Source organism: Syngnathus typhle, linkage group LG5 (assembly GCF_033458585.1).
Source record: "Syngnathus typhle isolate RoL2023-S1 ecotype Sweden linkage group LG5, RoL_Styp_1.0, whole genome shotgun sequence".
Lineage (NCBI taxonomy): Eukaryota > Metazoa > Chordata > Actinopteri > Syngnathiformes > Syngnathidae > Syngnathus > Syngnathus typhle.
In genome coordinates this window covers 13,834,276-13,847,049 of record NC_083742.1, presented here as the reverse complement: position 1 = coordinate 13,847,049, position 12,774 = coordinate 13,834,276, and the positions used below count along the sequence as shown (strand labels likewise).

Sequence of the window (12,774 nt, the reverse complement as noted above, 5' to 3'; positions counted from 1 at the left end):
CTTAGGCGCCGAGGTGGTGGCGCCCCAGCATTGCCGAGCCAAGGAGCGCCTTTAAAAAAAAGAAAAGAAAGAAAGAAAGAAAAGAAGCGCGTGTGTGCGTGCAGGAGTGGAAAAGAGATAGCGTGGGAATGAAGACAGACGGGAATGTCATCCACACGCTTATCATTTACATGCCTCACCTTTTAGTATTGGCCTCACCGTAAACACTCTTGGTGAGCCCTTTGTGCTAAGATAAACACCTCAAGTGGCTAACTATTAGCACAAGAGCTTTTCTTCTGTCTTAAAGGACAAATATTTTTGCTCTTTCTGCAATTTAAAACAATTCCTCAGGTGTTTCAATAACACATGTGGCGTGCTTTTATCATATTTTGAACAAACCAGACGACTTAAAGACGTTTCACTGTCCACAAAATGGCCACTCACACAAAGACTAGCTAGCATACAGCATCCATACATTTAAACATTCCACCGCAGTAAGCAAGCAAGCCACTTTGTGCTTATTTCAGCAGGCCATTGGTGCAACGAAGAATTCATTAAAAACAGAGAAGGGAAAAAAAACACGTGAGCATCTGATAGGAGAATGCTGACTGCTGCATTCCCTTGTTATTATTGCCCAATCGAAGGGCAGCGTGGCAATAAAAGTCATTAAATGAAATAGGGAAAAAAATGGCTTTTAATAGGCCGCTGTCATTGTGGATTTAGTAGGGCCTTTCTGCCGCCGCCCCGCCCGCCTGCTCGCCTTGCTTGCTCCTTCCTCGCGGGGAGGAAGAGGAGCACCGGCGGATTCCTAGACAGAGTCTCGCAGCTGACGCAAGGCGAGCAGCCACAGTCTGGGAGCGGAGACAAGTGGAGTTGGAAAAGGGGTGGGTGAAGGGGGACCGGGATAGGAACTCACGCAGGAGTTTTATTACTTTAGCCGGTTTATTTTAACAGGGGACACACAAACGGACATAAGTGATAGGGCGAATTGAAAATGCGTTAGTGCGAGGGGTGATTTTGAAAAGTTACATCTGGACTGTGGTCGTGAAGAAAAAGCTGGAAGCGACCATGTCTGAGGCCGGGAATGGGAATCGGAGGGAGAGACGAGGGGAGGGGGGCTGGCACCAGTGGGCTGGAAAGACTGGAAATAGGGCAGAGACATTTGGACTCAGTTGATGGCAGAAGGACCAAGACGGTGAAAAGAGAAGTTAAAGGCTGGGTGTGGAAAAGAGAACTTGGAGGGGATGTGTGGGTTTTTTTTGAGGTAGGGGTGATTCACTTGGAGTGGGGGGGGGCATGACACACACACGGTCTGGGACCGTCTGGTGTGCAGGGGACTTAACAGGCTGTCGTAAAGGGACACGTTTTGATTACCCACTTCTTCGTTTCTGATGCTTTTCCAGACAAAAAAAAAAAGACATTTTTTTTTTTATCTCATCGCATATGGCAGTGATTCCGTTTTGATTGCTTGTCGGCCACACGCACACACACACATCACAAAATAAATTGGGTAAATTAGCATTTTAATGCCTGTCGCCAAAATAATCAGGCGATTGGAAGACGTTAATGGGAATAATTGCCACACTTGAGATGGCAAACACAAAAAACAGAATGTGGTTTTCCTCCAGACACATATACTGTAAAGACTTTACGAGTTTTATTTTTACAATGCCATAATGACTACAACCCTACGTAATTAGTATCACTAAGTACACCATAGACATCAGCAAAGCCTGACAAACAAGTGAAAAAAAATGATAGCTTAATAATGGACAGCCATAATTGTATTTGTTTGTCCATCTGCAGGGCACTTCCTGGTTCCTGAAGGGATGACCAACTTGGCGGCCATTATCATGGTGCTCGGTTCCATTTGCCATTTTAAGTATGGCAGGAAACTACAACAACTAGGCTTCATTGAATGCACCAGTGGGAATGAAGCACAATGACCATCAGCAATAACGGAAAATGACATTCTCCTGCGTTGAATTCTCAGCATGTGGCTGTTTTACCCAAACAGACACAAAAGGCAACAAGGAAAAAAAGAGATGATGAGACTATGGATCATTGCAGCTAAGTGGAGACTGTGGAGTACAATACAGCAGTGTCCAGAGTCGAGGCACAACAATGGTGTGAGTTACCAGGTTACCACAAATTTCAGCGCCAAATCTTAAGCCAGCACCTAACTGAATAGCACTGTCCACCTTTGCGCTAACATGCTAACATCCTAAAGCCTCTTTGGGTCTTGGAATGGAAATGTCAGACAAACAGCAAGCAAGAAAATGGGAGCAAGAGTTGTATCCCCAAAGACAGTCTTTCACATGAATGCAGCGGCTGCCCCCTCGCCGTCCCTCACGGACAGCCAGATGTTTACACTCGCTCCAGGCTCGGCCATGTTTCCATGACGATACAAGCCCTGGGTTAGTCACATGGTAGACGCTCAATCCAAGATTTTGGCTCACCTTTGAGACTGCGAGAGGGTTATTGTGCAAATGCTGACGAGCGTTCATTGTTATTATTCTGCCAATTTCCGCCGTCCTACTCCTTCCACATTACTCAGCCCATATAAAGCATTTCATTTGAACTTCAAAAGATTCCCAAAATAAAGGACACATGGTGAATTACTTTCCACATACCCAAAAAATTCCACACCCCTAAAGCCAATTTCCTATCTTTCCATATCCAAACTGTTCATCAAGAGTTACCACAAAATTCCAATCCCAAAAATCCAAAATTCCACACACTTCACGGTAAAATTCACAATAAAAATCCTATATTTAAAAAAGATTTTTTATACAATTTGTCCCACCTGCTGTACACACTCAACTGATTCAAAGAATTTCATTCAGGACATTTTAAGAAACAACCCCAAAATTTCACAGTAAAATACACATTGACTTTCTCCTTCCACAATTTTAGACTAATTCAAATGACTCCAACTGGAGAATGGGGGGGGGGGGGTTTGATTTCCCAAAAGTTCTGAATCATATTGTGTCAGCAACTTGTTAAGCTGTCACTTGGGCGCTGCGCATGTGGGCTCAATTTTGACTGGCATTGAAGGAAGAGGAGGAGGAAAGATGAAGAAGGCAAAGAAGAAAAAGAAGGAAGAGAAGGAGCAAGAGAAGAAGGAGAAGCTCTGAGATCCAGATCCAGCCACCCACACTTGAAAACAGCCCACACACAAAGACGAAGACACCCTCAGCCACCTCAGCCTGACGGTGTCTGGCGTGCGACATGCTCATGCAAGATTTATGAATCATGCGCCTCATAAATTCTGCACCTTTCTGGACAAAATGTCGAGCCCTCGCCATAATAAACACAGTTAAATTAAACCCTCTGACAGTGTCAATCAAAAGTGAGAATTCTTATCTGTAATGGCAGAATGCATTTTGATGCATATTTGAACTGGATCTCAATTATCGTGACAAGACTAAAAAAAATAAAAAAATGCGGTTAGCGAGTCAAAATTTGTGGGGGGAAGTCGGAGTACGCAAAGAAACTCCACACAAGCAAATAAAATGTGCCAACTAAAAATTCTGTGTTTTTAAACTTTTTAATCCCTTTTTTCATTGTTTTCTGACAATTTATAGCAGCTGAAATTTGAGATCGACCAAAAAAAACAACAACAAAGACGCGATTCAGACATGATACACTGACAAAATGTAAAGAAAATCCTAAAAGTAAGTAAAAAAAAAAGTAAGTAAATAGATAAACTTTATCACTACAGTGGCAGTGTAAAAAAGCAAGGGGGGGGGGGTATGGAAACCACCTGCCTGCCTGTTACTTGACTACCATGATACAATATCAAACAAAAGGAAAAAGGGAGAGAGAGAGAGGAGAGAGAGAGAGAGGAGATGACGCAGAGCCCCAATTAAGAATCTGCCGAGCGTGAACAAATTAACCCGAGTTACGAGCGGAGACGTGCATGCATGTGCGCACATGCACACACATACACACACCCTGGCAGAAAGGAGGTGAACCGGAGCAGCATGACATTCACACTCAAACAGGCGCCCGAGTGATATTTGTAAGGCGACATGGATCAGTCGCTCCACTGCGGGCACTCTTTTTTTTTTTTTTTATTTTAATCTAATTTTAACCAACTAAAAAAGCCTCGTCCCGTGCGCTTCGTCATTGAGATTTGGGGCATCTGCTTGATAAAACTGACATCTTTTTCCATGTGAGAATTTCCCCTAACAAGGGGGGAAGGAGGCGTGCGGCCTAATGACATTGCGGAGAGCGACATATGCCAGGCATCACTATGTCTGTCGCTCCTCGGGGACATTACGGTAACAGGATAGTAAGGAGGAGGCGGTGCAGTGTGTGTGTTTTACCTCCAGGCAGAAAGCCCTGGAGACAGACAGAACGGGGGGGGGGGGGGGGGGGGGGGGTGCGAAGAAGAAATACTAGCGCGAGGGGTCAGCAAAAGGAGGAGGAGGAGGACAGTAGATGAATGGGAGAAGAGGGGATGAACTTGACCCAGTCTGGAGGACTAAAAACAGGAAGGAGGGTAATGAAGTGGAAACATGCTTTGTCATGCCTCGCCAAAGCCATAGGATTAGACTTCTATAATTAGAGGACGGGGGGGGGGGGGCATCATAATGCTAGCCTTCCTTTTGGGCCACCGTGAGCAGCTACGGTTAAATTACACGAGGTTCGCCCTTGGCTTGTCGGGGGAGGGCGGCAAAGAAGCTACCAAGAGGTGGAAGGTTTCCGAACGTCTGAATGGATATGACCACTCGAAGGACGATGGTCATTCAGGGTACATTAAGATAATGATAACTTTGTAAAAACACAAAATGTAATGTGCACTCCAGACCGTTAGGTGGCGATATGTTTACCGACTGCATGTCCTGCCACCTTTTGAGAACAGATTACATTACTAGCTAGCGAGCTAACTAGACAGATAGCTAGAAATGTAACTATAAATAACAAAATAGTATATTTAAATGTTTTTATGTTAGACCTGTGCCTTTAAAAGGCAGGACTTGGTGGGTCAGTTACTGTGGTTGTCCATTTCCACATGTAACTCATTTTATAGTTAAAACATACAACATAAATATGGTTTCTTGCAACAGACAGATATGATCAGCAAAAAACAACAACAACACAATAACAGGGTACAAATGGTGTGCAATAAAAGAACTTCAAAAAGCACACTCGGTTGTTTAATCAAATATTTAAGTCTTGTGGATTTCTGTAGCTTCCTTCCTGGAATTTCCGAGCTGTTAGCCAGTAAAGCGTACATGAAGAAGCTCTTAAGAGCACAGGTAGCCCACCTGACATATTCATCACTGCCTGCACGGAGCGGAGCGCCGGACCGTCGGCTTCCGTATGAATATTTATCTGAAGAGTGTTGCCGTCGGAACAGATGAGCTCGCGAGGGGGGGAGCGAGCGAGCCATCCATCTCACTCGCTCGCCTTTCTTTGCCACTCCTCATCCTTTACTTTTCTCCTGCAATCACCATTTCAATACCCGGCCTTCCCCCTCCTCTGGGCTTCCCTGATATCACCCCGTCTTTTGCTCTTCCCCTTAAACGCAGCCCACCGCCACCAGCCTCTATCCAACCCCTCGACCGGGCTGATATATGTCTGCTAAAGGATGGATGGTGAGAGGAAGGGGGGAGGAAAAAGTGTGTGATTAATGTCTTAGAGAAAAAGATAAATAATCACAGGAGACTGGGGGCTGGTAGTTGGCCTTAGGGGAGCAAATATGGAGAGTTTTACGGCTGGGGGAGGAGGAAGAGGAGGAGTACGGCGACGGCAGATCCATTCAAGTATATTAGCCTCCCCCTCCCACACGCACACAATAACCTCAGCATCTATTCTATTGCGCTACTGTCTTTCATCATCAACAATGAATCCCATCCCTGTGACAGTACACACACACACGCTGTTTTTTTTTTACCAGGCCAGTGTGTGTGTCCGTGTGTGTGTGTGTGTGATGGGCCAATACATGTGCCGTGTGATGTGGCTGACAGCCCCGTCCAGCACTCCCCCCTCTCTCTTTCTCTACCCTGTGCTGCCCTGCTTTTAAGCCCCTCATCCTCCAGTGGCTGCCTGTCCCCTGGAGTAGATTGCATCTTTTATTTATCATTTTTTTTCCCCCTCCTCTTTGGCTTTATTTCTTCTCTACAGCCAACCACGCTACATAACCCCCCCCATGCACAAAGGAAAAAAAAAAGTGGAGCAAAAATTGCAATCAGCATAACACGTTGTCGTCCTCCTGCTGTGTGCTCGCCTGTCATCCTCGCCTCTGTTGTGAGCGGATGAGACTGACAGCCCGTGCAGACGAGGACACAAACACATGCACAGACCGTCACCCCCCGCGTCCGCCGCTCTTCATCTCACACACACGCACACACTTGCAGACAAAGGACAGGCAGAGGAACCAATTAGACGATTAATTGATTGTTGAGAATGATTGCGATTGTGCGGGATTGTTTGCCGATTAATCGTGTTTTGAAGCAATGGGGACAAAACGGAGGGCTCCGTTTAGCGGATGACCACAGCCACGGGCAGAGGGGGTATATTGACACGGAAGCAGGAGTTTCGAATATTCAGAGAGTGCTCCCATCTAAGGTTGGGCAGGATGCAGGATGGACTGCTGTGACAATAATCAACTGTTTCCATGCCAGTGTTGCAAGGAGAAGAATTGTGCAAAGTGTAGCCATGCCAAAGTTGTGGGATGTGTTGATGCAGCTCAACTTCCCATCGCTGATGTCATGGTTATCTTCGATTCGCTACAGACAGTGGAGGGACATCCATGCAGACTAACATGGAAAAGGGAGTTTAGAACATTGATTGAATATTTATTGATCCCCAGGGGTGGAGAAATTCAGGCCCCAGCAGTATCCATACCACAGAGTGGGTATACAAAAGACACACAGATGGCATGAGAGCAACTCAATAGGCTGTCATAAGGCAACGGCGCCACAAAGAAAGTCAGAAAGTGCACAAGTTAAAAGCCATCAAAGCAATCAAAGCTTAAAGACAAAGGAAAAAAAAAGGAACAGCGGCTCTGACTGTGAAGTGAGAAGTAGGGTTCGGCAAGGACGGATGGGTTATTCACACTCAAATTATGCAAAATGTGAATTCTTATTACCGTAACATGCAGGGTTTTGCAATGGGAGGTAAAATGAAAGAAACCCGGTGCAAACTCCAAGTGGAGATTCAAAACCAGGACCTTTCACTGTGAAGCAGACATGCTAAATGCTGGTTCAGCATGCCGCCAATGAACTAATAACAGTTCATTTCTCCTTCATTCTGTTTCTGTCCTCAATCGAGTCCCAAAACCCCAACCCTGGAGCGTGAGCGTCCAATGAGTCTAATAGTGAGGAATCTGGTAAACAGGCCAGCTCCAGAGGAAAGTGGATGAGATGAGAAGAGAGAGGAGAGAGGAAGAGGAGAGGGGAGAGCTGCCCGCCCGCCCGCCTGCCTGCCTGCTCCATGGCTACTATTGTGCGCTGCACATTCTCCAAGCCCACAAGAGCTCCAGCCATCTCCGCACGCAGATTCTTTGGAGGCATAGCGAGCCAAGGAGGAGGAGGAGAAGGAGGAGGAGGAGGAAGATCATGCATAAAATCTTGTTTGCGGGATGCGTTCAGATTCAGATGAACCAGGGGAGGGTAATGGGATTAGAATCCTGAACATCTTCCAAGGGTGTGGAGTGGGATTGACAGCTCAGAGTCCAACGCTCTTGGTGAAATATGATGAGGGGGGGAAAAAAGGCGAGAGATAGGGGGGTGCTTAGCCACTCTCTCATAATAAAACTAGGTGAATCATTTGCATCCAGCAGCCACATACGTCCTGGCATTGACAGAGTGAGAAAGAGAATGAGTGTTTGGCAACCAAAATAGAAGCACTGTGGCTTTAAATCGCCCCAGCCCTCCCACCCTTCTTTTCTAAATATCGTCTATTTAGCCAGCGGTGAAAAGATATAGGGGGGCTTTTGTCTGTGGATCGGTCGGTGCTGGTGGGGGGAGAGCTGCAAAGGCAGAAACATAGGAACAAAGTGCTATATAAGCTTCCAGTGGAACGGGAGGGGGGGGGGGGGGGGGGGGGTGCTTCGGGCAAAGGAGAAGTGGGCTACGATTACGTGGAAATACCCTGCATTGTTTACACTAGAATAGAAAGAAAGAAAAAGTCTGGTGTTGATTGGCACTCACCGACTTGCAGTACGTTGTCCACCCAGCCGCCCTCCAGCAGAGTGACACCACGTAGGAAAGGCAGCTGAGTCTCGTCGTTATTGTCCCCACTAGTTCCACTCTCCTCGGCCCCGGCGTTGAAAGACGAGTACATGCAGATCTCCTTCTCGCTCCGCGGGAACGACCAGTATACGATCCGGCGCTGCACGGGCTCCGGGATCCGCTCGAAGCGCTCCTCCACCCGCTGGAAGGGCCACTTCTCGGCCACTCGGCGAGCCGCGATGTCGAGCAGCGACTCCGGGTTGTGCGCTTTGCCGCTCTGCCCCGCGGTAGAGCCCGAACCGCTGCCTCCTCCACCGCACAGGACTCCTCCAGCCCGCTGCCCCTGCCTACATGCCGGGTTGTAGCCGGGCCGGCAGCAGAGCCGCTTGGCTGGAGGCTGCTGGACTCGCTCGGCCATGTTCGCACCGCTTCCGACCTGCCTCGCCGAGCCTCTCCGATCATATAAACGGGATAAGGAGGAGAAAAGGGTCACTCTCGCGCCGATTGTTTGCCCTACATGGGCATGTGAGCCTTATTAGGTGATGTGGGCGGGACCAAAATATCGTCATAGAGCCCTTTGTGTGCGGCTGGGCGTGGCCTAGGTGGGGGCTGCTGCTATAAAAGGAAGCGGAGGCGGAATTCCCGAATGTCGGCAAATCCTTTGTGAATCCGTCGGGGCGCGCGAGGGCGGAGCCCCGACGGCCGACGGGATCTTTTGAAGTTTTGCCTTCTTGTTCAGAGTTTAAAGGCGGGGGCTTAATCCAGAGGCGGTCTCGGTGGCTCTCAGCGGGCCCAAGGGGGGGCGAGAAAGCCCATTTTTTTCTCCCCTTTCATTTTTTCTCCTCCAGTGGAGCTGGAGTTGCAGTAATAACATGATGCTTGTTTTTGGAGTGGTGTCCCCCCTCAAAAGCTGACTTTTAACTGTTAAAATAGACAAAAAACAGGGTGGTAAAAGTTAGTGAAGTGATCATGAAAATGAACAACACCATTTTGACTGAAGGGGCCATGCACTTGGGACCTTGGCCTTCTAACTCTTAATACCACCACTATCATATCAGTTTTACACATAAATGCAGCGTACAGAACTGCTATGTACATCATCAAAGTCAGCTTTATTGTCAATCTCTTCACATGTCAAGACACACAAAGAAACCGTAATTACGTTTTCTCCATCCCACGGTGACGAGACATAGTACACGATAGACATACAAGTAAACGACACAGTATAAAAACAAGAAGGCACAAACAATAAATAATAAGAGTGATGAATAAATAATAAATAAACAAATAACACAATAAAGAAGAGGAGCAAGACGGAGCCAGTGTGCATACAGCAGACAGTAAGCATAGCGCAAAAGTCATCATTGAATATAGTTATCTAAATTGGCTAAAAACAGCATAAACTTTCTCTGTGAAGAGCGCATTGCCACAGCAACTGTGCAACAAAATAAAAGATATTGTCTACTTCCCCCCAAAAATGTCTGCTGTTTCTCAGTGTCTGGCCACAAGATTACTTTCCCCTAACAGTCATTAAAAAGTCGTGGAGGTGGAGGGATCCAAAATGGTGGTACAGTTATTTGGCGTGGCCACCTTCCTGTGTGTGTGTTCCTACTGTGACAAGAAAGCGGAGCCATGCCTTTGCGGGTGTTTGCTCGTGGTTGCATTGCCGGCCCCCGGGCTACCCACCACCGACGAGACACCCAGAAACTACCGTAATAATTAAAACAATTCAACAAAATGGCTGGCGTGCTCCTTAATAGCCTATAAAAGGCAACCAAAAGTATGCCTGTGAATGAGAAATGCTAGCAACGTGTTCCCAGCAGCCCCCGTCGCGACTCATGCGAGGGGGACTAAAAAGGCTGCCCTTTGAACCTCGTTGAAAGCGATCCATGCCGTATGGAGCCAGCAGATGTGGCCTAACCTGATTTGGTTTCAATACTTCCCCACAGGAAGTTCACAAAGCCAGGAGGTCCTGCTTTGTTATGTTAGTCATCTTTCTCAGAGGGCCAACGAAGCCTTTTTGGCTCCCTTTCTTCTTGCGGACGGGAGTTATTGCTTTATAATTTGCAGGATTGTTCAAACAGAAAATTTACTGGTGATCACATTTTTTCCATAATAAAAGCCAGGTGTCATATGTTTTTGGTGTGTGTGCTTTTTTTTTTTTATACAAGGTTACATGTATTTCACGGTGTGACTCTTCAAATAGTGGTCTGCACTTTAATATACAGACCGTCTCTGTTAATCAGTACTCATCTACGATAAACGCCTCAATTTCCCCCCTTCCATTGAAAAGAAATGAAATAAAACAATAATAAATAATATAAGGGAAATGTGGTAGCTTACAAGTTACAATGCATCTTTGCATATCAAAGTCAAAGTCAAAAGTCAAAGTCTGCTATATTGTCAAAGTCAAAGTCTGCTTTATTGTCAATCCCTGCATATGTCAAAGAAACCGAAATTCCGTTTCCTCTATCCCACGGTGACAAGACATAGTACACGATAGACATACAAGTAGACGACACAAAATAAAAGCAAGAAGGCACAAACAATAAATAATAAATAAATAATGAGTGATGAATAAATAATAAACAAATAACACAATAAATAAGAGGAGCAAAACTCTTCACGTCAAGACACACAAAGAAATGGTACGATGGTGTACAACCTTTTTATAACTATTGTTATAAAAAGTATTGTATATATGTCTACTACTACTTTTTATAAGTATTATAAGTATTATTTTTGATTGAAATGAAACATATTAAATGAAATGTACATATTACATAGTTTCCACTATGATATGCATCATGACATTATATGACATCACAGCAGCATCACAGGTTGTTTCTCTCCAAGTTCATCCAAGAAAAATTCTAAATTATGTTTACTCGACAAATTCCGGATAGATAGTTTTATGATATCCTATCCTCTACTAACTTCCATCCATCCATCTATTAATTTGTTAAAAGGAAACATCATAAACATCTAATTATGAATAATTAATCAATTTGTCGCTGTCCAAGTTTTCATGTATTCATTATGTTGGCCATTTTAATCAGAAACACTGTCAAATTCTGGTCATCGTCATAGCTACCGTTGTTTTTACTCTGCATAATAAACATCGCGAATGTTTGATTTATCATCACAACGAACTACAAATCCCATTCAACACCCGTGATTACGTCACATCCTTCCCAGCACTGCATCCGGAAACAGGAAAAGAAATCGAAAAGGGGTAGAAATAAAAAGAAATCACAGCGCCTAGGTTAGTAGCTGTCTCACTTTGCAAGTTGCGAGCATCAACATTGGAACTTACCTTATAACATCCACAAATGTTCGCATGTTTCGTTTGCTGCTCTTTCGTCTTTGATGCAACTCGGACCGTAACCCGGCTACTGGTTAGCTGATGATGCTAACCCCGTTCGAAAGTCTCGCGTAAATCACTCACGGAGGCACTCAAACTTCACGTATAATACTAACGACAGATGAATAGAAACGAATTGTGATAATTTTGCGGACGTGGAGCTATTTTTTTTGTTCGTTTTGAATGATGAACAAGTAGCGAGCATCAAATTAGTAATTATTCTAAAGGTGTGACGTTCATTTTATTCACTCATATCGGCGACTATACGTTATTTACGTCTGATTTAGCTCGAATTCATGCTCCAGTTTAGGCTGGCGGACTCTTAGAAGTGAAGTAGTTAGCTCGTGTGCCTCGGAGTTCGAAACCCGTCTTCGGGCTTACCTAGTATGCGAAGACCAATGTGCTAAACATGTTGAGAGTTCAAGTATTAAAATGTTGAGTGTGAATATGGTTGTCAGCGCACTACAAACTAAATTGGGAATTGACTGCCCATGATATATCGGGGCACCAAAGATCAAATGCAATATAACACGGAACACTATTTGTACTTTAGTTTGTTTTACACTCCCCAATGTCTCCCACTTGTCACCCAACCATTGATGCGCTATTCTTTCCCCAGCACCATGATTGAAATGATGCGAGCATGGCTCCAGTACATAAAGGAGTGGTGCGACGAGGATCCCTATGGCTTCCTGACCAGTGTGTTGCTGGCGCTCACGCCCCTCTTCATCGCTTCCGCGCTGTTGTCGTGGAAACTGGCCAAGCTGATCGAGGTGCGTGACAAGGAGCAGAAGAGGAGGCAGCGGCGTCAGGAGAACCTGGCTAAGGTGAAGAGGAACTGATAAAATGGCTGTGTGGAGGATGAAGGCCCGCCCACCTGTTGCCTTCACCACCGCTGCAGATCCTTTAGGGCAAGGATAGGGCGCGCCTGCACACCACTGGTCGAACAGTGTCGAGACGGACATTCCCGTCGGACTTTCCTCAGCAAGAGTCTGTTTGACATTTTTATACACAGGTTTGCTTGTCATTGTGTAGCATTTGCCACACATAACATTCCTTTTTTAACATCTTCATTGTGTTCAAATGAAAATAAGCCCTACTGTAATGAACAATTTTATTTGTAATCAATAAAGTTTTCATGGTTGCTTTAAAAAAGGTCCAGATTTTTAAAGTTTGATATTCTGAGCCCATCTTCCCCAGTCATAGTTACATTTTAAATTTGATAATGGAGGCCATAAACATTGT

The 12,774-nt window shown here is 45.4% G+C and overlaps 2 protein-coding genes across 2 annotated transcripts in view; one reads left to right on the top strand and one right to left on the bottom strand.

Annotated features, from left to right (window-relative positions):
* Nucleotides 1-8,639, bottom strand: part of LOC133153935 (zinc finger SWIM domain-containing protein 6-like) — a 44,850-nt gene extending 36,211 nt beyond the window's left edge. Inside the window, exon 1 of the mRNA XM_061278255.1 lies at nt 8,145-8,639. Within this exon, the coding sequence (XP_061134239.1) occupies nt 8,145-8,583 (439 nt within the window). The 5' untranslated portion in view covers nt 8,584-8,639. The remainder of the gene's footprint in view (nt 1-8,144) is intronic.
* A 2,686-nt stretch (nt 8,640-11,325) lies between these two features.
* Nucleotides 11,326-12,684, top strand: smim15 (small integral membrane protein 15). Its single transcript, XM_061278888.1, has 2 exons — nt 11,326-11,430; nt 12,149-12,684. Exon 2 carries the CDS (start codon nt 12,153-12,155, stop codon nt 12,369-12,371), a length of 219 nt encoding a protein of 72 aa, XP_061134872.1. The 5' UTR covers nt 11,326-11,430; nt 12,149-12,152; the 3' UTR covers nt 12,372-12,684.
* The last annotated feature ends 90 nt before the right edge of the window (nt 12,685-12,774 follow it).

What these genes read in the sequence shown, in the direction of transcription:
- smim15 (XM_061278888.1), top strand. Translation starts at nt 12,153, where the DNA reads ATGATTGAAATGATGCGAGCATGGCTCCAGTACATAAAGGAGTGGTGC.